This window comes from Ischnura elegans, chromosome 12, assembly GCF_921293095.1.
Source record: "Ischnura elegans chromosome 12, ioIscEleg1.1, whole genome shotgun sequence".
NCBI classification, from domain to species: Eukaryota; Metazoa; Arthropoda; class Insecta; order Odonata; family Coenagrionidae; genus Ischnura; species Ischnura elegans.
Window position 1 is genome coordinate 30,201,647 of NC_060257.1, and position 25,305 is coordinate 30,226,951.

The following is a 25,305-nucleotide window of genomic DNA, read 5'->3' on the forward strand; positions in this document are numbered from 1 at the left end:
TAATCTTTTAAAACTATTTAATTCTAATTAATCCTTGGGGGTTCAATTGTCGTAAAACTTGTGTTTTATCCGAATAGCGACGGAGACATATGATGATGACGGACTTCCCCATACTTTGGAACACCTTATTTTTCTTGGCAGCGAGAAATACCCGTACAAGGGTACATTGGATTTGCTTGCAAATAGATGTCTTGGCTCGGGAACAAATGCCTGGACTGGTAAATTTATGAGGATGCTTTTTCCAACTTATCACCTTTTTCTTTGTTCTTAACGTACTTACTTTGATATTCCCTTCTCTCTTTAGACACCGATCATACTTGCTATACTATGACCACGGCTGGCAGCGATGGTTTCCTGACACTCATGCCTATATATTTAGATCACATTTTGTATCCTACTTTGACGGTGAGTTGAATAATTACTATGCTGCATGACCCACCGACGGATCTTATTCCTATAATTCGCATTAAGTTAGACATCAGTATATGTTACAATGGATTTAATCATGTTTTTGCTGAATTGTACTCATATTTCAAAGGTCCTATGGTAGAGAGAGATCGTGATTTTTTTCAATGCTATGTGGAATACACACTGTCATTGTATGTTTGTTATCAATGAATTATTGTGAAAATATTGTAAATGAGATGATTTTTTGCATTTTTCACGACTTCTTATTTGTAGTTTCATTGCTCTGACGTAGAGATTGCCCCATTCAAATTATGCTTTATAGTGATTGAGATATTGATGTCATTATCCCATGCATTACCTTGCAGAGTAGTTGTACTTGATATGCATCTCAAATACCCTTTAGTTTTCCACTGTGTGAATTCATTTTAGCGGCCATTTCCTTTCGTGATAATCTATTTAGATTATACCTACTAATTAATGTTTTACATTTTCGTGTCATTGTTTTAACCCAAGTATTTTTTCTCAGGATGCTGGTTTTGTAACAGAGGTGCATCACATAACTGGGGAAGGAGAGGATGCTGGTGTTGTTTATTGTGAAATGCAAGGAATTGAAAATACAGGGGAGTCATTGGTTCACCTTGCCATGCTAAGAGCTCTTTATCCAGGTCATTGTGGATATAAGTCACAGACTGGAGGTGTGATGAAAAATTTAAGAGAGAGCACCACTAATGTGAAGGTGATCTTGTCTTTCTTTTATCCTGTTTTCTTGTAAGTAATTGGTTAGTGGTAAAACGTTTGAGGAAGAAGGTAAAAGCATTAATCAGACCAGTATATTTTACACTGTATTTCATGATTAGCTCATATTAAGCAGAACTTCTATTAGCTGTTATAATTGAAGAGAAAGTGTAAACATAATTTATAGGGATGGATAATTCTTGTTTACTGACTTGGAAATTAAAACTTCGGCGTTTGTGTCATGATTCATCTGCATCTTTTATGCCTATTTCATTGGTTTGCAAGTTGTGTCTAGGATGGAAAGGAACAAGTGAGGAGGGTGGAAAGAGGGAGTAGGATAGTTTTGTGATTACTGGTTGGAGAATAGATTTCAGAGTCAGCACAAGCCCTCTTAACACGTTCCATACGGATGGCAAGAATTCTCGTCATTTTTTTCCCGAACGTTCCGGACGGATGATGAAGATTCTCGTCATTGAGGCGCGTCAACCTAACAATTTTAAAGCGTACAATACGTATTCGTTAGTATGTTTTCAGTTGTTGTTCGTTATTCATAATGAATTGATGCATCATAACGTTTGAGTGGGTAAAGTTATATTCTAAACATTAGCTTTTTAACCATGTTTAAACCAAAGGCATTACGCCCTGATAGGTGCATATTTCCAAATCGGCGTTCCTAGGAATTTAAATACCCCGGTAGGCAACGTGTTAAGAATTCATGTCCTCCATGTATATCCTCCATCAAAGTCGAAGATATGTAGATGGACCAGTATTAGTAAAAAAAAAAGTTCCTCATTCAGTTGAAAATAAGGCAATACCTCAACTTTGATGCCTATAGTACAGAAATTTCTGATCCACTTGCATCCTTATATTTATTTACTATCATATTTCTAATGATCACATATTGCTCCCCCATTTGGTCCATCTCATTTCCTTGTAATTACTCAGTGTAAAACAGCCTTCAAAGACTGTATTTTAAAATACAGTCTTTGAAGGCTGTTTTACACGGAGCAAGTCACTGCGCTAGTTCGCACTGAAAAATGTTGAAATTGCAAGAATGCAAGCATGGAATTAGAGCAGGTGTTATTTTGCATCTTGCATATCCACACATTCTTGCATTTATTCTAGCAATTCACCACTTTACACAAAGCAATTTTGATTGCGCCTTTATGCATACATTAGATTGTGCAATGATATTCCCTGTGTGAAACAGCCTTTAGGGCTGTTGCGACTTCCTTCCGTACATAAGTTAAATATATAAGTCTCATGTTCACTATATGCGTACTGATATCATTTTGCTTTCACTATCTAACTTTTGAAGTGATTGCCCTGCTTTGGGGTAAGTTTAAGTGATTCCATTCTTTGTCAATTCAGCAGGTGTCATTGAACACAAAGGTTAATACATATGTCTGCCTATCAAACAGAAGATTGCATGTTCAAATCCTGGATAAGGCCATTGTTTTCCTGAAACTTTTAAATTTTGCTTATAACTTGACTACGAGTCTAGCATCATTTTAGGCTTTGCTATTTTGCGCTATATATGAGGAAGTTTTTGTTAGCTTTATAGGCCTCACTTTTATAAAATTATAAAAATAATATTAAGGTGGATTGAATATTATTGTAAAATTCACATTTACATTTTTACTAAAAAAGAAGGAAATAAGAATTAAAAAGATAAAGAACACGATTTTTTTCCAAAAATATTGTAAAATGCTCCTAATAGTATAAAATAGCTTTTTATCACAGCGTGGTTGCCACTCCTTAATCATCTATCAAGCTCTTCTACTCTCATCTTTATATATATAAAAGAAAGTCAAAAATCGTGTTAGTTAGAACACTTATAACTCGAGAACGGCTGCACCGATTTTAGTGACATTAGGCTCTTTGGATTCGTCTCAGCCCGGAATAACATATAGGACATTAAAAAATAGGAAAAGTTCACAAAAAAAATTCAACTTTATCTTAGAGATATGTTTTTAGGAGTTGATTGTTAATACGGTCAAAGAAATAAGATTTTTTTTCGTTTTTACTAATGTATTGACTGATCTTTTTAACAATATCAAAAATTTTTAAATATCTAAACATGTTAAAAATATTAAAGTAATATTAAAATAGTATTAAAATAATTGAATTAGAGGTAAGCTCAGCTCGAATTGAGATGTCAACAAACACATAACTACCGTGTGTGTAAACAAATCTCCAAGCAATTGTTGATTATCAGTAATGTCCGTGTACTCTGCATGAATTCAAATCTTTTAACTTTGTAATAAACAAATACGAAGCCATCAACTATCTATCTGAATATTTAAAGTCCTTGGACGCACCTGGCTTACCACGGCATGATTTACAGCTGAAGGTAGGCTCAGTGTTCATGATCTTTCGAAACCTAAACCAACCAAAACTATCCAACGGAACGTGCTTGGTTATTAAAAAAACTGATAATGACAGTGATTCACGCCACTATACTCAAAGGAAAATTCAAAGATGAGGAAGTTCTCAACCCGAAGATTCCATGATCCCAACTTAAATGCCCTTTTGAGCTTAAACGTATTCAATTTCCAATTCGTGTTGCATTCGTGATAACGATTAACAAATCGCATGGTCAGTATTTCAGTTTTTGTGATGTTTCTTCTCATGTGTCAGTGAAAACCCATGATTTTCTCATGGTAAACAATATGTGGTATGTTTACGAGTCGGTAAACCATCCGCTGTATTTCTTCCTTCGCTTCCAGGGCGCAGCTAGGAATTAAGGATAGGCGCAGCTAATACTGGCGGGTCTGTAGGGTATAGAAAACTCGCCAAGGTAAGCGAGAGGTGTGGGGGCCCTCCCCAGACATTTTTTAGGATGAAAGGTTCAAAATGGTAGGTTTTGCGGCTGTGTGAACAGTTAAATATTTTGTGACTCATCCGTCCCCCTAATATTAATAACCAAATGTTTTATAAAAAGATTCTCTGAGCGTTTGGGGGGGTTTTAACCCCCAAAAACTCCCCTCGCTGCGTCCCTGCTTCGCTTCGCTATTTTTATTTAGCTTCATTCGCTTTATCTTGCGCCTGGTAACAAAACAAAAACTGTTGTTTATCAGAAGGCGCTTGACGCAAGACATTAAACCCGAATGTGTAGGGCACACCGTGGTGCGTTAACGCATGCAGCACGTTTACGCAGTGCATTTTTTCCAAACAGAGATACTATAACTGGCGCGCCTAAAGTCATTTGATACGAATGCTGCTTCGTAGGGGCTTTTCTTACCCTATTTTGAGCATCAGTCAAGCGTCGGTCTAGCGTTGCATTAACCTGCCCCGTGAACGAGCCAGGTTTACGCTACGAACTTAGACCTAAAAACATTTTTTTATGGTTAATAACACAAATAGCCAACAACTGAATGCTTATAATTTTTATTTCATCAATATTTTCTCATTTAATTTATAATAAAATCAAATATGATTAAAACGATACAGCCGCTCTTTATTTATAAATGGTGCAACTAAACTATAAATTCATTGAATGTTAGGCGGTACGAAGTTCGCCGGGTCAGCTAGTTTCTAATAAACCTAATCAGCAGTTTTTGGGAAAAGTTGTCTATTAGTACTAATGTTTTATTTAGGGTTCAAACCAGTCAGGGAAGTCATGGAAATGTCAGAGAAATAAGGTTGCCAGAAGGGAAAAAGTTAAGAGGCGTAGTGAAAAAAATGAAATTCATGGTCGAACACTCAGTGTTTTGCAGTATTTGAGCAGGGTAGGCGATTTGTTTATATCCTGGTAGGATGGCGGAGAGTGATACCAACTTGGCACTACTTGACTTTACCTCTGCTTCTACTTTACTGCTTGATTTTATTTCTCAATCTGACTTGCTTCAATTTTACTAAAAATTCTTACATTTGACTGCTTTTCAATTGATAGAAAGTCAGGGAAATAAAAAATGCGGCCTGAAAATCAATGAAAAAAAGAGTAGAAAGTTGGCAAGTTCTATTTTGTTGTTGTAGTTTCACAAGTCTTTCTAAAAGTTTGTTGGATTCCTAGAATTGTCATGCTAATGTGCTTTTCAGCTTCCATTCTACTCTTGGAGGTATTTCTTTGTTTGACACTATTAGTCTATTGTTTGATATAGCAGTGGCAATTAATTCCTTAGATTTGACTTTTACTTGATTTTTTTGGGCAAGCTGTAATGTTATCTGTAGGATTTAAAAATGAAATCCTTACAATTTAGAAATGTAACTACTCAGTGGTTTCTACATCTTTTTTTCAGGTTCGCAATTATCACAAGGAATACTATCGGCCAGAGAACCTGACAGTAATTATCACTGGGCAAGTGAAGCCAAATGAAGTGTTTCGAGCTCTTGCTCCAGTTGAAGAAACTATCCTATCAAAGGTGAGAATTATTTTTTATGGGGTCTAAGTTTCATTCTTATAGGCCATTTCATTTCAGTTTAATAAATATGGGTCACTTAACCTTTTCCCTACTGTACACGTATATATACGTGTGGACGTTTCCTGACCCGGGAGACAACGGGCGTATATATACGTGTGAGATTTTCCCGGCCAGGAGATCGAAAGCCGTATATATATGTTTTCTAGCTCCCCCCCTTTTAGGGCGGTCGTGGGTTTACGACCTCTTTGTCTCGGGACCCTACCCTTCGGGGTTTAGGATTAACCCTCGGAATCCGGGAGCAGGTACCCGGACCCTTCGTCTTTTAGAACCCTTCTCAGCGGTACGGGATAGCGGTCATTCAATTGTTTATGCAGTCAATTTTCAAAATAAACATTTGTTCATTTATCAAGAAATATACACGAAGAATTGAACTATTTGTCTTTTGAGCAGCGTTTACAATTTTTAAACGAAATTCTATGACAAATATTAACTTATATCTCGAGTTATGTATAAACATCAACATGGAAATTGTTGCTGCGTTAAATGCGTTAATAATGGCCTTAGAATTTCGTTTACAATTGGACAATGCTCAGATAAAAATGAGGAATTCAATTCAAATTCTGCAATTTACGTGCAAGCAACAATTATCCATTTGCTAAATACATATAAGCAATACATAAGTTGACCGCGAACCAATGCCGCAGGTATGGTCGTAAACCTGGAAAGGAGGGAGCACAACTACTCTCGAGTCTGAGATAATGCGAAGTCCCTGCGTGCAGGGGTCGAAAAAGGTACAGCAAAACCCTTCTTAACGAATGTTCTCCAAAAATGCTCCGTACCACGAGAAAAAAGAGTCTCTTGGGGCTCAGTACTGCAGTCATGCTAAGACGAAAACTCTGCCGTCTTGAAAGGGTTAAGCACCAAGTTAGTTGATGATAGTACGTATTTATTCATTTATTTTTATTTATTTATTTTATGTTTTAAATTTATTTATCTCAATTACCCCTGAAAACACCACTATGAGGCCTTTACATGGGGAGTTTAAACAATCAGCAACAAATGATCACACACACCCATGTCCTGGAAGGAGAAACCTATCCAGGCAGGACTCGAACCTATGACCTTCGGTATGATAGGCGAGGACTTATTCCCGCTGCCACCAAGGCCGACAATCATTTGTTAATCATGTTAATGTTACCAGTCAAATGTGAATTATAAATTTTAATTCAATTATCATTATCACCAACATTTTTTTTATATAATGAAAAGAATTCTGTTTGTAAAAGTAATGTTACGGGTAAAATTTTCCGACAAACCTTTTTTTTATAGTAATAATATGTATTTATAAATGTTTATTATGTACAAGGGTAGTCATGAAAGTAAGGTCTCCAATTTTTTTTAGAAATAGGAAAAAACTATTTATTTTCTATGATATATCCATCATCATCAGTGACTTTCACTTGTTCGCTAAGTTGAAAGAACATTTGTCTGGAAGGCGTTTCAGCTCAAATGAAGAGGTGGAAGATGAAGCTCAACAAGGCGGCGAGCTGGTATGACATGGGCATACAAAAACTATGGCAGCGTTCACAAAAATGCATCGACCAAAATGGCGATTATGTAGAAAAGTAGATAATTGGTCAATCTTTAAAATGATGTATACATCATAGAAAATACATAGTGTTTTCTATTTCCAAAAAATTTGGAGACCTTACTTTTGGGATTACCCTCGTACTAATTTTAAGTGCCAGTGCATAATATTTTTATAAAACCTAATCTTTATGATGTGTCCTGTTGTCTCTACAATATTCTCAAGAGACAAGACACTATTATTATGAATTTCCACCTAATCATGCCACAGATTGTACATAATTTTTATTGGTCTTGTGAAAAGAAAACCTAATAAAGAGAGGAGTGTGTATTTATTATCTATCACACTGAAAAAACTCTGCATAGTATTTTAATATTAATATATTATATGAACTTAAGGGTGATCATATTGTTTTTTTAAATCTGAAAATCATTACGGTCATACCAGCTTTCAGTAAATTCCATTGTTAGTTGTCTGCAGGTGCTCCTTACACCATACACTGGCAGGGGATGAATGGTCATTTATGTTATACAAAAGGTTACCCACAAACCTAAAGGAGAGTGTAGTGCTTTTGCCTTGATGAACTTTTCATTTTTTTAATGATCTATATAAAATAGTAAACTTAAATTTTTAATTGAACTGTGACAAACACATATTCCAGTCCTAATAAACTTTTGATGAAGGCAAGGAATAAAAATTTGAAATTACCATTTTGTTTAACCAAGTTACTCTAGAAGCTTATGTCAGTGCTAATTATGGGGAAGGAAACTTGGTCATGTCCCAATAGGGTGGTTTCCTATTATTTTTTTATTGCCTAAATCGAAAGATTATTACTACTGGAGTACGTATTTCACGCTTTTAGATTTTTAAATGACTATATCTATTTTTAGCGATTAGATGAAAAATGAAAAATTTCAAGCGCGCGAAAATGCGACGGCTAAGTATGAATGCTTGGAAAAAGCCGTGTGACGTCATTCGGGTTCCCACTGTCGGCGTGTGAAGTGACCTTGGGGCAAGGCTTTGAGTGCTGATACGATGCTTGCTGCTAGCAGGTAGCGCTTGGCTTAAATAAGGATTATTAATACCTTATCAAACGAAGGAAACTTTCCGACCTTAGGCAGTTTCATTAGATGATTATTAAGAGATGTTTCCTTGAGCTCTGTGCCTCATGCATGCATTGGTAATCTCAGACGATGTAAAACTACTATCTACTCATATAGAAACTAGGTCCCTGTGACGTCACGTGGAGTGGGATTGCATGGGTGCAAATATGGCCTTTTTCAAATGCGGTTAAAATTGACCATTACCATTCGTCTGAACTGGGATTTCTAAAACCAAATAATTTGTATATTATGAATACACTAATGGTGGGTAAGGAATTGCAATCAATGCCTTTCGTTTTCTTTGATGAAGGAAACTACCCTATTGGTGCACCTTCTTAATCATTGACAACTCATTTCTATAATGTGCATATTAGTGAAAGCAATAAAGTAATTTAGATTTTGCTAACGTAGTATCAATTCTGTGTGCTGTGACAATTTCTTTGTGTGTCATTTTGTGAATCCTCCTCCTCTGAATGGCCCTTGCATAAAATTTCAAGTTTCCCTTTAGTATCTCAAATGGATATCAACAATTTATTTTGCAGGGGGAAAGAGGTCTGTACAAAAGACCTTGGCAGTCACCTGTGCCTCCTCTTGAGAAGTCAGTGGACCTTCTTGTTGAGTTCCCAAATGACGATGAAGATAATGGAATGGTCTATGTCGCTTGGAGAGGTCCTTCAGCTGTCAAGGAGTTGTATAAGTGAGTTTGCAACCTTAAATTACTATCAAATATGCTTATTAGTATTATTTTCTTTAATATATAGTGGTAATATAACTCAGGAATGAACAGCGATAGTTTTTGTGAGGGAATTTTTGCATGATGGTGAAACGTTACGTCGTAAAATCTGGTTGATTTTTCACGTAAGTCCAGACAAGGGAAATACTCCAACCGTCGGTCACATGCTGGAATCAGGGGAAGACTCCACAAAAAGAAAAACAGCTCACAAGAAAAAGGTAGCCAAAAATAATTTACGAGTTATTACCGTACGATATCTATTCAAAGTAGAGTATTCAAAAAATCAGAAGTATTACAGAAAACAATGATAGTAATTCATGATCCCAGAGGAAACATTACCAGCTAAAATACCAGCAGAATATTTGCACAAAATTTGCCATGCCTCACGAGACATGTGACTCCGAGCAGACCACGAGCAGAAAAAGCGCTTGCCTAACCAGGACAAGACAGGATGTTGAGGGGAGGGATTCTTCCAGGGAGTGGAGGGGTAGGCAGGCGAATTCAACTACGGCGCCACTCTGCATAGGACGGCCGCTCCACAAAATCAGCCTTCCCCTGGTTTTGAGACAACTGCACTGCACCCAGAATTTTCCCCTCAACTTCTGGGTTGGAGACATCAGAGGAATCAGTTCATTGGAACACATGGAGGGGAGGGAGATACTGGGGTGAGGTGTTGGAGGGAGACAGGGTTGTGATAGGACAATGGTAATACTTCTCACTCCAAGTCCAATACTAAGGCCTTAGCACCGATTTCCCCTTGCTTGCCAAGGAGAAGTATTTCTCCGCAGTAGTCCTATATAAGTCTTGCATTGCAGGTAGGTTGGTTCGGGGTTGGTTCGGGGTTGTTTCGGAGCTGTTTCAGAGGCTGATTCCAGAGGCAGGATTTCCAGAGACAGGATTTTCCAGAGACAGGATTTTCCAGAGACAGGATTTTGCGAGACAGGGCCTTTTGCTTCAGGCCTTATGCGCGAAAATCCTTTGCGCGAAAAACCTTAGCGCGAAAAATCCTTAGCGGGAGAAGTTCTGCGGATAAGTTCGGAGGATGTTCGAGGAAGTTCGAGGAATTTCTGGGGGGGGGGGTACCAGAAATTTTGGGGGGGGGGGGGGAACACTAAAAAATGCCACAATGGCTGCGATTCATTGATTGTAAAACAAATATGGCAAAATCAGTTTAAAATTGAATTCTTTTGTTTTAACTGTTTCTATTCTTGCTCTGTAATAATACAAGTAGACACTAAGGTCATCCTATTTTTTATCAATTGACCTCTTAAGTTTCCACGCTCATTACGTTTACATAAGGGTCATCAAATTGGATTGGAAATGACATTGGAAGCTCACAGCAACTTACAATTAGATACTTCATTGTAAATGCATCACTCAAAGAATGAACTGCTCTAAGTGTATCTCAAGGGAGCTAGTTTTTACTACTTGGATTTAATCATATAAGAGGAGACATCTCAAGCTGCTTTCATGATTTGGAGATGGCTTATTTCATTTGTCCCTGGCTGATTTATCTACATATTTCCTATTCCCTCATATTTATGTAATTTTCTAAGAACTATGTGTAACTGGATTTTTAAAAATTAAGGTATGATAGCAAATTGGATGTTCGTAGTTGCCTAATTAATGTGGTGAGATTACCTTACTGAGGAATAACCAAAGCTCTGGTTCCAACCTAGTTTGTTACATCCTAATAAGTTGACTTAGGGTTAATTTTGAGGCTAAATTTCGAGGGAAAATGCATGTTAGTGAATTGTTTTTTCATTATCTTCATGCCTGCAAGTTGTTATCCTGTCTAACTTGTAGAAATACTTTCAAAAGTATTTTTTATGTATCAATTATGTCATTTTTATTGCAAGTACTATCATACTTGTTGTGTTAATAATTATATATAAGTTGTTATTGCTTTAAATGACATCAGTGATGCTTTTTAAAATCCAATTGTGTTTATTCAATTATTAAAATTATTGATTGTAATCAATGAGTAAATTCAATTTCTTTTTTTACATGGTTTAGTGGTAAGACTCTTGCAAAAAAAATGCCTGTGTTCATGTTTTTCGTTATATTTTGAATTTGCAGAATGTGTGCCTGTTCCATCATTCTGAAGTATCTAACTGATACCTCTGTGAGCCCTTTACAAAAAGCCTTTGTGGAAACTCCTGATCCTCTTGCTAGTAAGGTAAGTGTCTTAGGAGTTTTTGTTTTTCGTATCAAGCATATTTTTAAAATCATGTGTGTCATTTGTCTTGCTTGGATAACTGTATTACTGTGCCAAGGATTTAAATCAACCTTTATTGATCGCAATATGGAAAATGCCATCACAATAAGTTGTCAAATTTTTCCTGTTTAATCTCAGGTTGGCTACTCACTAATTGAGAACTCTGAGTGTGTTCTTTACTTAACCTTTGAGAATGTCCCAATGAAGAAGTTATCAGACGTGAAAGTTAAGCTAGAGGAAGTGTTGAATGGGATCGTTGAAGGCAGTGATGGACTTGATTTGGAGAGACTTCACAATGTCTTGCGGCGTCACATCCTTGAAGCCCTGTCTCATCTGGAAGGAAGCCCTCACGATTCTGTTGCTTTCATGCTGGTTGGTGACTGCATTTATGGATCGACCAAAGAAGATGTAAGTTGAGTAACACCGATTTACGAATAGAAGGTCCATTAATGACATTCACCTGAACATCCTTGTTCAAACCAATTTGCTCAGTCAGATAGCCAGGAATTAGGCACATAGGGGGGTTTCTGGGGAAAATATTTGAAAAACAGGGTATTAAGTAGAGAGTTTTAAACTAATTTTAAAACTTTTCATAATTGAAAAAATCTTTTGTAAATTATGATTTTTCAATATTTTGTTTTCTTTTATGATGAAGCAAAGTTTTTATATTTTGGAGAGAAGGGGGGTTTGGGTTTGGCCCCCCCTCCCCTCGCTTCACCAATGAATTTGGTGCACCCACTCCTTGATCATGATTGAAGGATTAAATTTTTTATGTCTGTATTTTGAGGAATTTGAATCTAGAGAATGTGGAAGAAATTCTGAAGGGTTTTTCTGGATATCAGGTTTACATATGTGTCATATGCGTTTAATGAATGACATGACCACCTGATAATATATATATATATGAGTTAATGATATGTGGGTAATTAAATTCATGGTTAGAATTTATCGGAGGATCTGTTAATTACATTATGAAATCATCATCACTGGTCAATAATCCTAGGATTGGTTTGATGCAGATCTTCAACATTATGAAATAACTTTTAATAATTTCTCAAATACATTCCATAGTAATTCCATTCAGTCTTCCTTGTAAATTATTCCCATTCTTTTATTCGTAAAATTAAATATGTGTAATTAAAGTTGGGTTTCCCTAGCAATGATTTCAGTGATATGTGTATATGTATCCAGTAGTTTTGAAGTTAATCACAGCATCTCTTTTTGAGCAGTTGGATCACAGATTGAACCAAGTGGATGACATGCACCTCCTCCTGTCTGAGCCAAAAGATTTCTGGTTGGGTCTCATACGAAAGTATCTGGTGGACGCTCCCTCTGTGGTGGTGCGTGGTGTTCCATCGAAGAGGAAGAGGGAGGAGATGGAGGAGGAGGAGAAGAAGCGCATTGAAGCACAGCGGGGGAGCCTCGGCTCCAAAGGCCTAGCGGAGAAGGAGAGGGAACTAACAGCAGCCACCGAGGAAAATGAGGTCGGTGGACACCTTCGTCCATCTTATCATATTTGCATTTTTCTAACGGAGAACTGTTTTAGGCAGTTTAGCCTCGGTAAAAGTTACAAGAGTTTGGTGAAACTTAGGTCACACATTCTTTGAAAGCAGCACTTTCAATGAATCCAAAGAAAAAGAGATTCCCATGCACCGTATATATTAGCCAAGGTGTGTCGTCTACAGTTCAGTATGCAAAGGTTGGAAGCTGTGTTAAAACAAGTAAAGTTGACTTTTTTTTTTCTTTTCATTTTAAATTATCAACTTCCCCGTAAACAGCACATGACGGCCTTTTACAACGAGGGTTTCCAATATTAACAAAGTACAACACAAACATCCATGTCCTTGGGATCACCTACCCAGGCGGGATTCGAACCCACGACCTACGGTTTAGCAGGCGAGGACTTTACCCCACCGCCACCGAGGCGACTTCTGAAAATATGAATTATTAGTCCTATTTCTTAAAATAATCCACAAAGCCAAAAATTGCCATTTTCATGTTGTGCATTTCAGGAGAGCAATTTTCGTTTTTGTGGTATATTTTAAGTTAGAGGAACAAAATAAACGTTTCCTTACATGAAAAGTTTATAAATGTTTTTGCATATAGCATACGTAACTTCGATATGCATGCTTTCTTCTAAACCTCGGAAATTGAAATCTGCCTTTCGGCCATTTTAAAAATCAAGGAATGGGTAAAATTTCATTTTATAAAGCTTTTTGTTATGTGAATATGTTGTTCTCTCTATAAAAAAACAGGAAATACGCCAATAGAATAATTTGCCCGTGACAAGATGAAGAAGACGACCGTGTCACTGTTTTCATTGATTTTTGCATCATCTTCTTCACTCTTTCGACCGTGGAAGCTAAACATTTATGTTTAAACAATTTTTAACAAATCATTGTTGTAGTCGAATAAACAATGAGTAAAACGATACATGGCACGACCTTATGGAGCTTTGGCAGAATTTCGTACAAGTACTTTAAGTTCAGCGTTCTACCTTTTTTGCTGCTATAGTAGTTTGTATAATAGTTTTAGCAAAATTCCTAGATTAATTATTAACAGAGAGATAGCAATAAAAAAGGAAAAAAATTTCTGTGAAAAATATCTTATGATGTGACTGGGCATTGAACTCAGATGTCCCTACTTTTATAAGTTTAATTTACCCAATAAATTTATGCCTGCTCTCATTTGTTTCCGGTGGACTTGGCTGAGCAGTGTTAAATTTGTTTTAAGCTATTGCCTCAGTTTTGATTAATCATTTCACTTTTCCATTTCTTACTTCTAGAAACCTCCTCCTGAATCTCTGCTGCGTGGAATTCCCATCCCTAGCATATCCAGCATTCATTTCCACCCAATCAACAGTTACACCTCCGACAAGGATCAGTTGCATCCAAGTATTGATTTGGCATCACTCCCATTCCGTTTCCACCTGGATGATCTCCGCACCAACTTTGTTTATGTAAGTCTCTTGATGTGCTTTTCAATATCGATCAGAATCAGTAACTACATTTTATTATCATCATATCTAATGCTAGGGCTTTAATGTTTTTCTATACGTTGACATGCTATGTCATTCTCTTTCCATTTCAATAGATTTTTTTGTGTTTAATAGGAATATTTATGCCTATATCGTATCAATCAATTAGTTAATAGTTATGCAAATTAATTAAATTAATTTGCATAACTATTTACTAATTGACTAAGTAATTTTTTATTAAAAAATTGATTAGGTAATACTTATGCAAAAAACTCATGTTTTTGTTCCTAGGTCAACTGTTTTACACCGGATGCCATAACATTAACGACGCCAGTTAAAAATATATGTACTTATGTTGGAGCAATGCAAAATAATCAAATGAGATGTATTCAAAAAACATCATGATGCAATACAGTCAGGATGGCGCTTTTCAACCGACTTATAACTGTGTACAACATGTTTTGACTGTTGAGTCATCATCAAGTATTGTTGCTAATGGCTTCTGGGTGCAGCTGCGTGTTGCGCTTTGTCGTGCAAGCTTTCGTGTCCGCTACAGGGCACATCATCAGGCGATGAATGAAATTACGGAATTGGTGTCAATTAATATACTCGTCCAACCTCCCCCACTACTCCGGTGGATGGGGGAGGTTGGACGAGTGTATTAATTGACACCAATTCCGTAATTTCATGCCTCTCCCTGCGAAAACCAACGTTCAAAGCCATCATCAAGTATGTGGCAGTGAACCTGATAATGACTCAAAATTGAAAACCTAATGCACAATGAAAACTTTTGGCCATCTCGTTTGATTTATGTGTACCTTGTTGTTGCCACTTAGTAGTTATGCATGTACATCTCTCATTTTCTTGCTGATGAACTTCCAAAACCATTGTTTTACAGATCTTTATTGTAATGGACACCTCCCAGATGGCAGCTGAAATGCGTCCCTATCTGCCTTTATTGTTGGAATCATTGTTAGAGTCTCCAATGACTTTTAAGAACAATGAGGGAGGAGAGTGGGCAAAGTCTGCTGGTGGTAATGGCAGTGGGGAGAAGTTAGTTGGCCATGAAGAAGTTGTGGCTCGGTTGGAAGCAGACACTGTCTCTGTGGATACTCACTTAGGATTGCACAGAGCTGGAAGGTTTACCTGTGGGCCATTTTCCCATACAGCTGTTTTGGGTCTTCAGGTAATGTTCTGGTGTAGTTTATTGAGTTAATAATCGTCATTTTCATTAGTCAACAATCATATAATAGGTTTAACACAGCTCTTCATGCCGCTCTCTTGTTTGCTAGTTTTTTAATGGTGATATATTTCTTCTTATATGTATCCTTAATAACATTTCCTATATAAATCAATTTGGGCCAGTTCCCTTCTTCCCGTTTACCTGTTCTCCAATAATTGTCGTCATCAGGCCATAGTGTCTCGTGATGTGGCCTACTAAGTTGTCCCTTCTTCTTCTTATGGTCTTCAGATGACTTCTCTTTGCTCCTGTAATTCCTAGGACTGCCTCATTACTCCATTCAGCAATGGTTTGTGAAATATTTTTGTAATTGGAAAGCCTTGTTTATAATAACCGGACTTGAACTTAGCATAACTTTAGATGTGACGACTCAAAAATATTCCCTTTTGGTTGAATACAGCTTAAATTGGTATAACTCGACTATGATAGGCGTAAGTTAGGAATAGTTCTATTTTATATTGAGTTTAACCAATAGTAAGGAATATACATATAGGTTTTGTTTTGTTGAGAGACATGAAATCTATCGTTAATCCTCTTAAGTCAACTTTACTATTGGTGCAAGGTTTTAGATATGATTGAAGGAATATGCCATACATTGGTATGACTCATAATTGGTGAAGTTACACCAAATTAAGTTGCTGTGAACAGGGTTCAAGATTCATCATGAAAAGTGATATGAATAAATTTATGCCAGTATATGGATATGTTGCTATTTACTTTTCTTTTTGCTACTTTTAATGATGATTTGTTGCATAATTGTGGTTATATTAGTCATTATTTACCAAAACATCAATGCATTAACTCATAGGTAGAGCACAATTAAAAATATTGAAAGTAAAAAAAAGTTGTTTACAAGTTAATTAGTAGAATTTATATTACACAACAGACATAAAATAGTTAAAGATACTCTAAATATTTGTTGTTAATGTGTGTTAATCCTTGTTTTATTCAACACTGAGTTTCCCCTTTCTAAGTTTTTGTTGTTTCTATTGATGTACCCCCACAGTATGCTCTTGAAGGAAACATTTTTTCTTAATTGTGATTTTTAATTTTTTATTTCATTGCTGGTGTGAGTTTTATTGGTGATATAACAATTTATTGTAGGACAGTTTCTATTAATGAATTTTCTCAGTAATTTTTCCATTCTGCAGTAATGAATCATGCGTGTCATTATATTTTATGTACGTTTCCTTAACTGCGTCATTTGTTGTGTTTATACCAAAGATTTATCAGGTCATGTAATATGATGTGGTCAAAATTCAGTTGCTGTACTTTGAAGGGTTGCTACTAAGATATTGGCTGTAAATTGTATTTTTTTTTAAATTTTCAGGTGGAACCCAGCAAATACAGTAGAGGAGTTGAATGGGCCAGAGATATTTTGAAAGCTACAAAAATCACTCCTGATAGGTTGCGCACGATAGCTGCAAAAATGGTGAATGACGTTGCTCAGGCAAGGCGCAAGGGAAATTCTGTAACCTCCGCATTGATGCGTGGATTAATATACAGCAAAAGTAAGGGCTGGAATTATTTTGAATACTATCATCTCATTTTTTTTTTTTTACCCTTTCACTGCTGTGAACGTACCTAGTACGTTCGCACGGCAGACTGCTGTGGACGTACTTTTTCTTCCTCCCAGCCATGCACTTTTGTAAAAGCACTTCGAAGGGTTCCTAATCCAGGACCCTTTCCTTGACGTGCTCACCCAAGCATCTCATGGACCCTACCAGTGTGGGGGGCCTCCCTCCCGAAAAGTGACCGCTCTGACTGCATTTTGAAAATCAATCAATCAATCCGATCATCAAAAAATGATTGTTTTCATCGCTCTCCTGCCAATCAAGCAATCAAGTATGTCTTTGAACCGTGTTTCTGCGATGAAAAATAACGATTTTGTTAACTTTGCTAAAATGGCCATTTTCCGGTGGTCCGCAGCCACGTTTTTAGCAAAGTTAACAAAATCGTTATTTTTCATCGCAGAAACACGCTTCAAAGACGTACTTAATTGCTTGATTGGCAGGAGTGCGATGCAAATAATAATTTTTTGATGATCGGATTGATTGATTGATTGATTTTCAAATTGCAGTCAGAGCGGTCACTTTTCCACCCGAGCAGGTAGGGTCGATGAGACGGTCCTGCATGGGTTAGCTCGTCGAGGATAGGGTCCCGGATTTGCGACCTTTTGGAGGGTGTACCACACCCATTATTGGAGTACCTGCTCCATGGGTCCACAAAATGCATTTAACCTTTTCGCCTCATGTGAGGAGAAGGTTTTCGGAGATTGAACAGCAGCAAAAGGGTTAATTACAAGTAATGGATTTTTTTATGCATGGTCATTCCAATGCATTCTTATGTTCTCCACAATCTTCTCAGAGGTGAAAGTTCCCAAGTGTGGTGAGGGACATTCAGATAGGCTCTCGGTAGCCAAGGAGGGGAGGGACATGGTAAGATGAGATCTCAGAGGGAGAGAGAGATTTGATAGGGGAAAAGTGGACTGCTTGTCACTCCAAACTACGGACTATGCCTCAGCACTAACTTTCCCATGGATTTTCAATTCAAAGTATTCGTCCGTAGGACTGGTATTAAGTGTTGAACTCCTGGTATGGCATTACAAGGTAACTGCAAGGGTGTCGAGAGAGGGAGGTCCGAGACCTTAGAGGTCTGAGTCTCTGAGCCTTTGAGTCACAGGTCTCTTTGCAAAAATCCTTAGTGAGTAAAGTCCTTAGTGGGAGAAGTCCAGAGGAATTTTTGGAAGAGGGTTTACCAAATATTTTTTGGGGGGTGGGGATGTACTAAAAAAAATGCCACACACTTCTACCTCACTTTGCCCTCGCCGATAGCAACCTTGTTAAAAATTGTACAAAAATGATACATTTTGATCACACAAAAGGTTCCCTTGCGGCAAGCAATGGAACTAATTTCATTATTTCATATTGTTAAGGCAGTGTGCATTGAAAATAAGTGGAAGTGTCAATTCAAAAGCATAAAAATGTCCTTTAATTATGTTTTTCAAAATTATTAAACACCATGCTTCAAATGTAATCTTGCAAAAATAAAAGAAATTGTAGTTGTCCTGTGAATGATTTCAAAGCATTGATCACGTGATTGTTCAACATGAAATCTTGCTTTCTGTTGCAGGTAGTAATTACCATGCTTCAGGACTGATGCGTCAGCACAAATTCCTTTCCAAGTTGCTTGAGCGTTTGAACTATCAACCCACGGCTCCCAATGCTGATGCCTGCGCAAGTGATCCAAGCTCAAATGAAGTGAGTGAATTTAATTTTCTTTTCTGTTGTGGACAACTGTCTGCTGGTAGCTTCAAGCTATCAAATTCTATTCAAGCCTCATTGATTAAGCTTTCTTAATCCTTTGACGCTCAAGGTGCTGATAGATTGGCTTTTCGTTTTCGCCTTAAAATGCTCAAGGTGCCGCTCTAACACTCCTGTGTTTAATCCCATGTAAATGTTTATGTTAAATAATGATTATCATATTTGATATAAATAATTTTTTTTAAATTACATGTATTTGAAATTAATTACAAACAAAATATATGTATTATTATTTGTATAAACTAAAGATTTTCTCTGCTTCCATACACCTGATGTGTTCTTTTAAGGTTTTGAGTTCTCTTGAATTGAAAATGGAAAGTGCTATAAGAGCGAGAGGGTTAAGGGATGTGATAACAAATGAAATGTCATGGCTAGGGGCATTAATTCATGAAAAATCAAAATTATTTCATAAAATGGCTTATTTTGATGAAAAAATAATTAAAAACTCCTTAATTTTAGTGTGTAAAAGGTTGATTCACCTTAAATTCTTCAAAAATTAATTGGAGATACCTTACTTTATTAGATAAATTACTGTTCTGAAGATAATTCAGTTTTCATTTTACTGGATGCAGGTGAATTTAATTTACGCCGGGTTATATGATTGCTAAATAAAGGTGTGAAGTTGGGATATAAATTCAAGGAAGAATCATGTGCATAATGCCTGGAAATTTTGAGGTTGAGTTAAATGTTTTATCAGTGTTGTCGGTTTACTATTTAGTCTTCAAACTTGTGAGTGTCAAAGTTATGTACATACGTTCTAAGGATAATGCATGTATCAAAATTATTGTTCTCCAGAATACTACCTTGGGATTATTGGGTTGGTTTTCGTATTTGTACTCTCGAACTATATAAATCCCTGTCTCTACAATTCATTCTCAGGTGGCTGCCACTCCTGTCACTGGTGACAGTGGACAAGAGGCTGCTGTCATATCCGAGATAGAAGCTGCAAGATCTGCATTGATTAGCCCTTCCAATGTGGCTGTCCACATTGCAGCTAATGTTAGTGCCATGAACAACCGTGGTCTAAGTATCATTGAGCCTTGGACCAAATTTATGCCCAGAGATACCACTGAGGAATCTGACAAAAAGTAAGTTTTCTCCACGAATTGGTTCATGATTATGTTTAATGGGCTGGGGAGGATGTAATACTTTGACTGCGGAGTAAATGTATCAAAATGTTCTCGAATTTCCACTTTCTCATGCTTTTCAAAAATCTTCTAAGGTTTGCTGGACTTAATTTCTGGATAAATTCAATTTTTTCTGGAGAGATGTTGTGGAACAGCGTATTGAATGATAGAAAAAGAGATGTAATATGTTATAATAATTAAAAGAGTGAGAGAGACATAGGGGTGTATACCGCAGGACGTAGTGGAGATTGCCCTGACGTTTCGTGACCGACCGCTGGTCACTTCTTCCAGGGACCCAACTAATCCACGAAGCCTTAGAAATAAAGAAGATTAAGAATAATTATAACAGAGGTACCGGATTGAGAATCAGCAGTACACGGAACCCAACCACCCGCAATATTTCGTCATCTTCCCCCTCCAGTCCTCACTCCTCACACCCTCTGCCCACCTGAAATAAAAAAGACAGCAAAAACCAAATCCTGGCATCATTCCCATGAAGAAGTGACCAGCAGTATGTCACGAAATGTTGGGGCAATATCCACTACGTCATATGGCATACAACCGTGTGTCTCTCTATCTTTTAATCACCATGAGCAGCGAAAGCTTCAATCAAGAAATGTTATGATAATGATAAACATTGCCTTTGGAATCAGAGAACCTGGATAGCGTAGTGATCTGTGTGCAGTGGCCCGGGAAAGCTGAAGGTCCGTGAATCAATTCCCGGTCCTGGGGAATTTTTTCTCATGGCAATTCATGTAAATATACAAAGATATCTTTCTGTCCACTAATTTTATGTAACAGCTCGCAACAATAATGGTGTACCTGATGAGGATTGCAAGGCAATCAAAATGCATGTTGTGAGCTGTGAAATGACATCATTGGGCAGTATGATATGTTTGTTTATCATTATTTTCTGGAAGCATTTTGGTTACAACTTTGGTTGGCATGTTGGATTTAATAGGTTTGGGAACTTTGGTATGAAACTCCAGAATTGTTAGGAGGTAAAAATTTCTAAATGAGTTCCAAATGCACTGTTAACGTGTGAGTGACCATTATTCCAATTATTCTGGGAGAACCTAGTAGCACTATCATTTGTCTGGGCCATCATTTGTGCTTCCAACATTTTTTCAGGCTGAAAGTAACTCCAGACTGGCAATTAATTCATGAATGGATCAGGCAGAATGATCCTGAGCATGTGTTTCCTGGCCATATTCTTGGTATGGGATGTGTGGAATCTGGTTTCTTGGAGCAGTCTACCAGTTGTATTAATGATTTGTACCACCAAGACCTTCCTGCTCTGCTGCTCTTCATTCAGTATCTTACCCAGTTGGAGGTATGTATTTTCTGTTGCATAGATATGCCTTTAGCTCAAATCCAGTTTGCAATATGAGAAAAGTTACCAACGTTAATAAAAATTAATTCAGTCAATTGAGAGTATTTTAATACAGCAGACTCCGGATTATCCGGCGGTGGTTTATCTGGGTTGCGGATTATCTGTGCATGATTTATAGTCTCGGTCAATTTTTTCCGTCATCTTTATAAAAAATTAAATGGAACGCAAAATCGTCAGAATTACTGCATTAATGCTGGGATACACCAGGCTTATTACTTCTTTAGAGTCCCCTTCGTAAAATGGAAGCTATCGCGCGCTAGCTGCATTCATGGGAGCACTGCGTTCCTGTTTTCCTAGCCTCACAGGGCACGACGGCTCCGCTAAAAAGATCGCGAACAGGCAAATAAAGCTCTCATTGAGTCCAGGAAGCACTCTAAAATAACAGAATAACTGCATAAATAATAATATATTGTAATTTTTAGGTCACAGGCGGTCCTCGACTTTCGTACTATTCGCACTTTCGTACGTTCAAAATTGACACCATTTACTTGACTTCCGTACGCTTAATTCGGACTTTCGGACGTTGGCCTGTAATTTTTTAAAATTCCCACGATGTTTACTCCGCATCCCAACATTCAATTGTTTTAAATGGCAGTATATGCAAACAATATGAACATATACAATGGAGGGAGGAATTGTTGGTAGTTGACTCTAGGTGATTTATTTGAGGGAGACTCTCTGCTTGCTATAGGCTCCTTCATCAAGATAAGAATAAAGCCTTCACTGGAGAGATTTTTCAAAACAGTTGACTAGACATAATCAAATAGCTTTCAGTAAAGCTAGTAAGATCTTTGTAATTATGTTTTTTTCGCTCGAGTGCTGTTTAATTTGTGTACACCTTCAGCAACGATTGTGCACGTAGTATCACCCAAATTCCGTTTGTCTTTTGTCTTTTTTGAATAACATGCGAAATATACGCGATCACGAATGTCACCTACCGAATGTCGAATTTTGTTGTAAAAATTAAAAGGTATCCAGAGTGCGGGTTCAACAATTACATTTTGTTATGCTTCTTGATATGTCTTTTTATTTATAGTGGACGTAATAAGTGGAATGTCAACTTAAACCCCAAGAGGAAGTTTCACTCGTTAGCCAACGGAGTTCTTGTTTTTTTTTTAACTTTTATTTACATTTTCCTGCTTATTTTCGAAAGAAATTAGACGATTTGAGGAATTTTATTAACATATTATTAAAATTTAGTGAATTGAAATAAAATCCGTGAAGAAAAGGTTTTAGTACGTATACAGTGAGTCCTCGTTTAACGTCACTTACCGTTCCTGAAAAATGTGACGATAAACGAAATGACGTTAATCGAAGCACAATATCCCATGAGAAACAATGTAAAAAGTGAATATCGGCTCCTAGACCTCACAATTCCTACGCGAAAAAATTTTAGCCATATTTGGGCCATTTTTTACGATGGGAATGCCAAACTATGGCATAAATACGAGTTCCTGTCTTCATCGACGGCAGTACCAGCAGCGACGTACATCCTTCTCCATTTTTGTATCTTCCCGCATTTGCTTTTCGGCTTCGCTATGGTGGTCACCTGGTCGAGCGTCGCCTGGGCATCATCGCTGAAACATTGTCGCAGTTACAGGAACCAAGATTATTGAGAACACGGCGAAAAAGTGACGACAAATACTCCGAGTTCTACACGGAAAAATTCCTAGAAATCACTTTTCAGGTTCCAGAAAACCATTGCCTTTACTTGACATTTTCGCACTTAAAATTTGCGCACCTACCTAAGAATTTATTTAGCAGAAAATTTGCTATAAACGTAATCGAAATTGACAATAAACACACCGTTTTACACTTCGTTTAGACTCACCTTATTACCGCCCACAAAACGAACAACCTGCAACGCCCGCCGCTTCGAATTTTTTCTCGCGCGAAATTTAAAAGACCTGACCAGACCTGACGTTATCGCGAAGCAAAGGTGCGATGAACGAATGACGGTCTCAAAATTTTCGTGACGTTATCGCGAAATGACGTTAAACGGGGTGACGTAGAACGAGGACTCACTGTATTCCGCTCTTTTGGAACGTAGCCCCTAATTAGTATGGAAGTCAATTGTTCGACTTTCGTACATTCGACTTTCGTACAAGTTTTCGGGAACGCATTGTGTACGAAAGTCGGGGACCGCCTGTAATTATAAGCATTGCAAGGCATTTAAGTGAAAGTTTGGGTTATCCGTGTTTTCCAATTATTTGTGCCGTCTCTCCCCATCATTAGCCCGAATAATTGGTTGTGTACTGTACTTTCATTATGATAGTGGACTGGAAGATTAAGAGATATTTATAAATCTATTTGATTGTGTCTTTCTGTAAAAATTGTAATTGTAATGCATTCACTGATTGAGTAGCGATAGACTGATTGATTTTAACTTATTGTTAATGAGGCAGTTTTTGCCAGGCGTAAGCTGTAGTTAATAGTACAATGTTGTTATTGAAGTATTCTACCAATTAAGGTAGGTTTGCATGCAGTATTTAATAAGTACATATTCTGGCAATCTCCTCTCCCTTCATGCACTTCCCTCTTCAATTCATAACAAGGTCTACTCCCTTTCATTCTATCTAAAAATCCTGTTCTCTTCCTTCCTCTCCCTTGTTTACCCAACATTCTACACTCTAATACTGTTTTCAATAGCTCCTTGCTGTTCAGTACTCAATCTATCCCTACCTTCTGTCTCCTTGGCCAACGTTTCCAGTACTTTGTCATTCCTTGTCCTCTCCGTCCATTTCACCTTCTCCATTCTCCTCCATGCCCACATCTTGAACGTGTCCAGTATTCTCTTGCCCTCCTTCCGTCCATGTTTCTGCACAGTAAAGAGTATGTGATGTCGATTATTTATCTGGTGAAATGGAAATTATTTTTAATTAGAAATCTATTTACAAATTGCTGCAGAGATGGACTGCATGAGTTGGTTTTACTTTTTTAATATTTCTCCTTGCAAGCCTCCAAGTTGTGTGCGGAGCTCTTTTTAGCTAGTATCATTAAATCTATAAATTTTGATTTCAGGGCCCAATGTGGCGACAGATTCGGGGTCTTGGTTTAGCCTATGGATATAACATCAACCCACGTATTTATGAAGGACTTGTCTACCTCACTCTTTATAGATCAACCAATGTGGTTGGTGCCTACAGGGAAGCAAAAAATATTGTGGTAAGGGATTTAATTTTTTGTATATTATTGTCACAACTTTGATTTCTCTGTAAGAATTTCTATACTTTTTTATGTAAATAATTAAAGTAGGTATCTTAAGATTGATGGTTGGCTTAAAAATATTGTAAATTCCTTGTTTACTAAAAAACTCTTCACCCATAAAATCATTCATGCATCATTGCAATAGCTCCGGATGGTTTTTCCCAGTGTAAGTAATGTGAAAATGATTTAAACGACAATTGCTTGCGAACAGAAGGTGATTTTATGAAGGGATCACCTTCCACCTAATTCTAGACTACTGTATCATATGCAGTTTTTGGAATTTAAATTAATTATTTTCTAAGTGTAAAGTTTGTTTGGGTTCTTACATGATTCCTTCATAAGTGGAGTGGGTTAATTTTTAATTACATATAATGATTTATTTGCTGAAGTATGACATTTTCTCATGGTAATAGCCATTCATGCATCAAAAAAAAGCATTGGGATTGGCTAAACAATATTAAGATGTCTCACAAGATGATATGGTGTACCTTCAGCTTTGAGGTAGTTGATTATTTTGAGTACGACTAACTTCTATTTGATGACTTTGTGTGCAGGAAGCCCAGCTGGAGGAAGATGCGACATGGGAAGAGGCATTGCTCGAGTCTGCCCGAAGCTCCCTCATTTTTGAAGTGATAGAGAGGGAGAAGAGTGTTCGAGATGTCGTGTCTCAGTCTTTGTTATCATATTTCAAGGGTATTGGCCATGATTACAGCAGGTATGCTTTTGTACCAGCGATTTTATGACTTGATAATTGTGTAATGTTTAATTGGCTTGATACTCTGCTTCATTATGCTGGGTTTGGCATGAATAAAGTTACTGCGGGTTTCCGCACAGGTAAGAAAATCTAAGTGTGCCGACATTTCGAGTATCGGCTCAAAAATGAGGTATT

General features: G+C 37.2%; 1 protein-coding gene across 1 annotated transcript in view; it reads left to right on the forward strand.

Moving 5' to 3' along the window:
- LOC124168959 (uncharacterized protein C05D11.1-like) overlaps positions 1 to 25,305 on the forward strand; it is a 28,460-nt gene that overhangs the window by 282 nt on the left and 2,873 nt on the right. The window contains exons 2-17 of the mRNA XM_046547380.1: positions 78 to 218; positions 305 to 405; positions 935 to 1,144; positions 5,385 to 5,507; positions 8,741 to 8,895; positions 11,011 to 11,110; positions 11,288 to 11,557; positions 12,379 to 12,633; positions 13,935 to 14,108; positions 15,025 to 15,312; positions 16,697 to 16,877; positions 18,499 to 18,626; positions 19,569 to 19,777; positions 20,948 to 21,149; positions 24,231 to 24,374; positions 24,971 to 25,131. Of these exons, the coding sequence (XP_046403336.1) occupies positions 78 to 218; positions 305 to 405; positions 935 to 1,144; positions 5,385 to 5,507; positions 8,741 to 8,895; positions 11,011 to 11,110; positions 11,288 to 11,557; positions 12,379 to 12,633; positions 13,935 to 14,108; positions 15,025 to 15,312; positions 16,697 to 16,877; positions 18,499 to 18,626; positions 19,569 to 19,777; positions 20,948 to 21,149; positions 24,231 to 24,374; positions 24,971 to 25,131 (2,842 nt within the window). The remainder of the gene's footprint in view (positions 1 to 77; positions 219 to 304; positions 406 to 934; positions 1,145 to 5,384; positions 5,508 to 8,740; positions 8,896 to 11,010; positions 11,111 to 11,287; positions 11,558 to 12,378; positions 12,634 to 13,934; positions 14,109 to 15,024; positions 15,313 to 16,696; positions 16,878 to 18,498; positions 18,627 to 19,568; positions 19,778 to 20,947; positions 21,150 to 24,230; positions 24,375 to 24,970; positions 25,132 to 25,305) is intronic.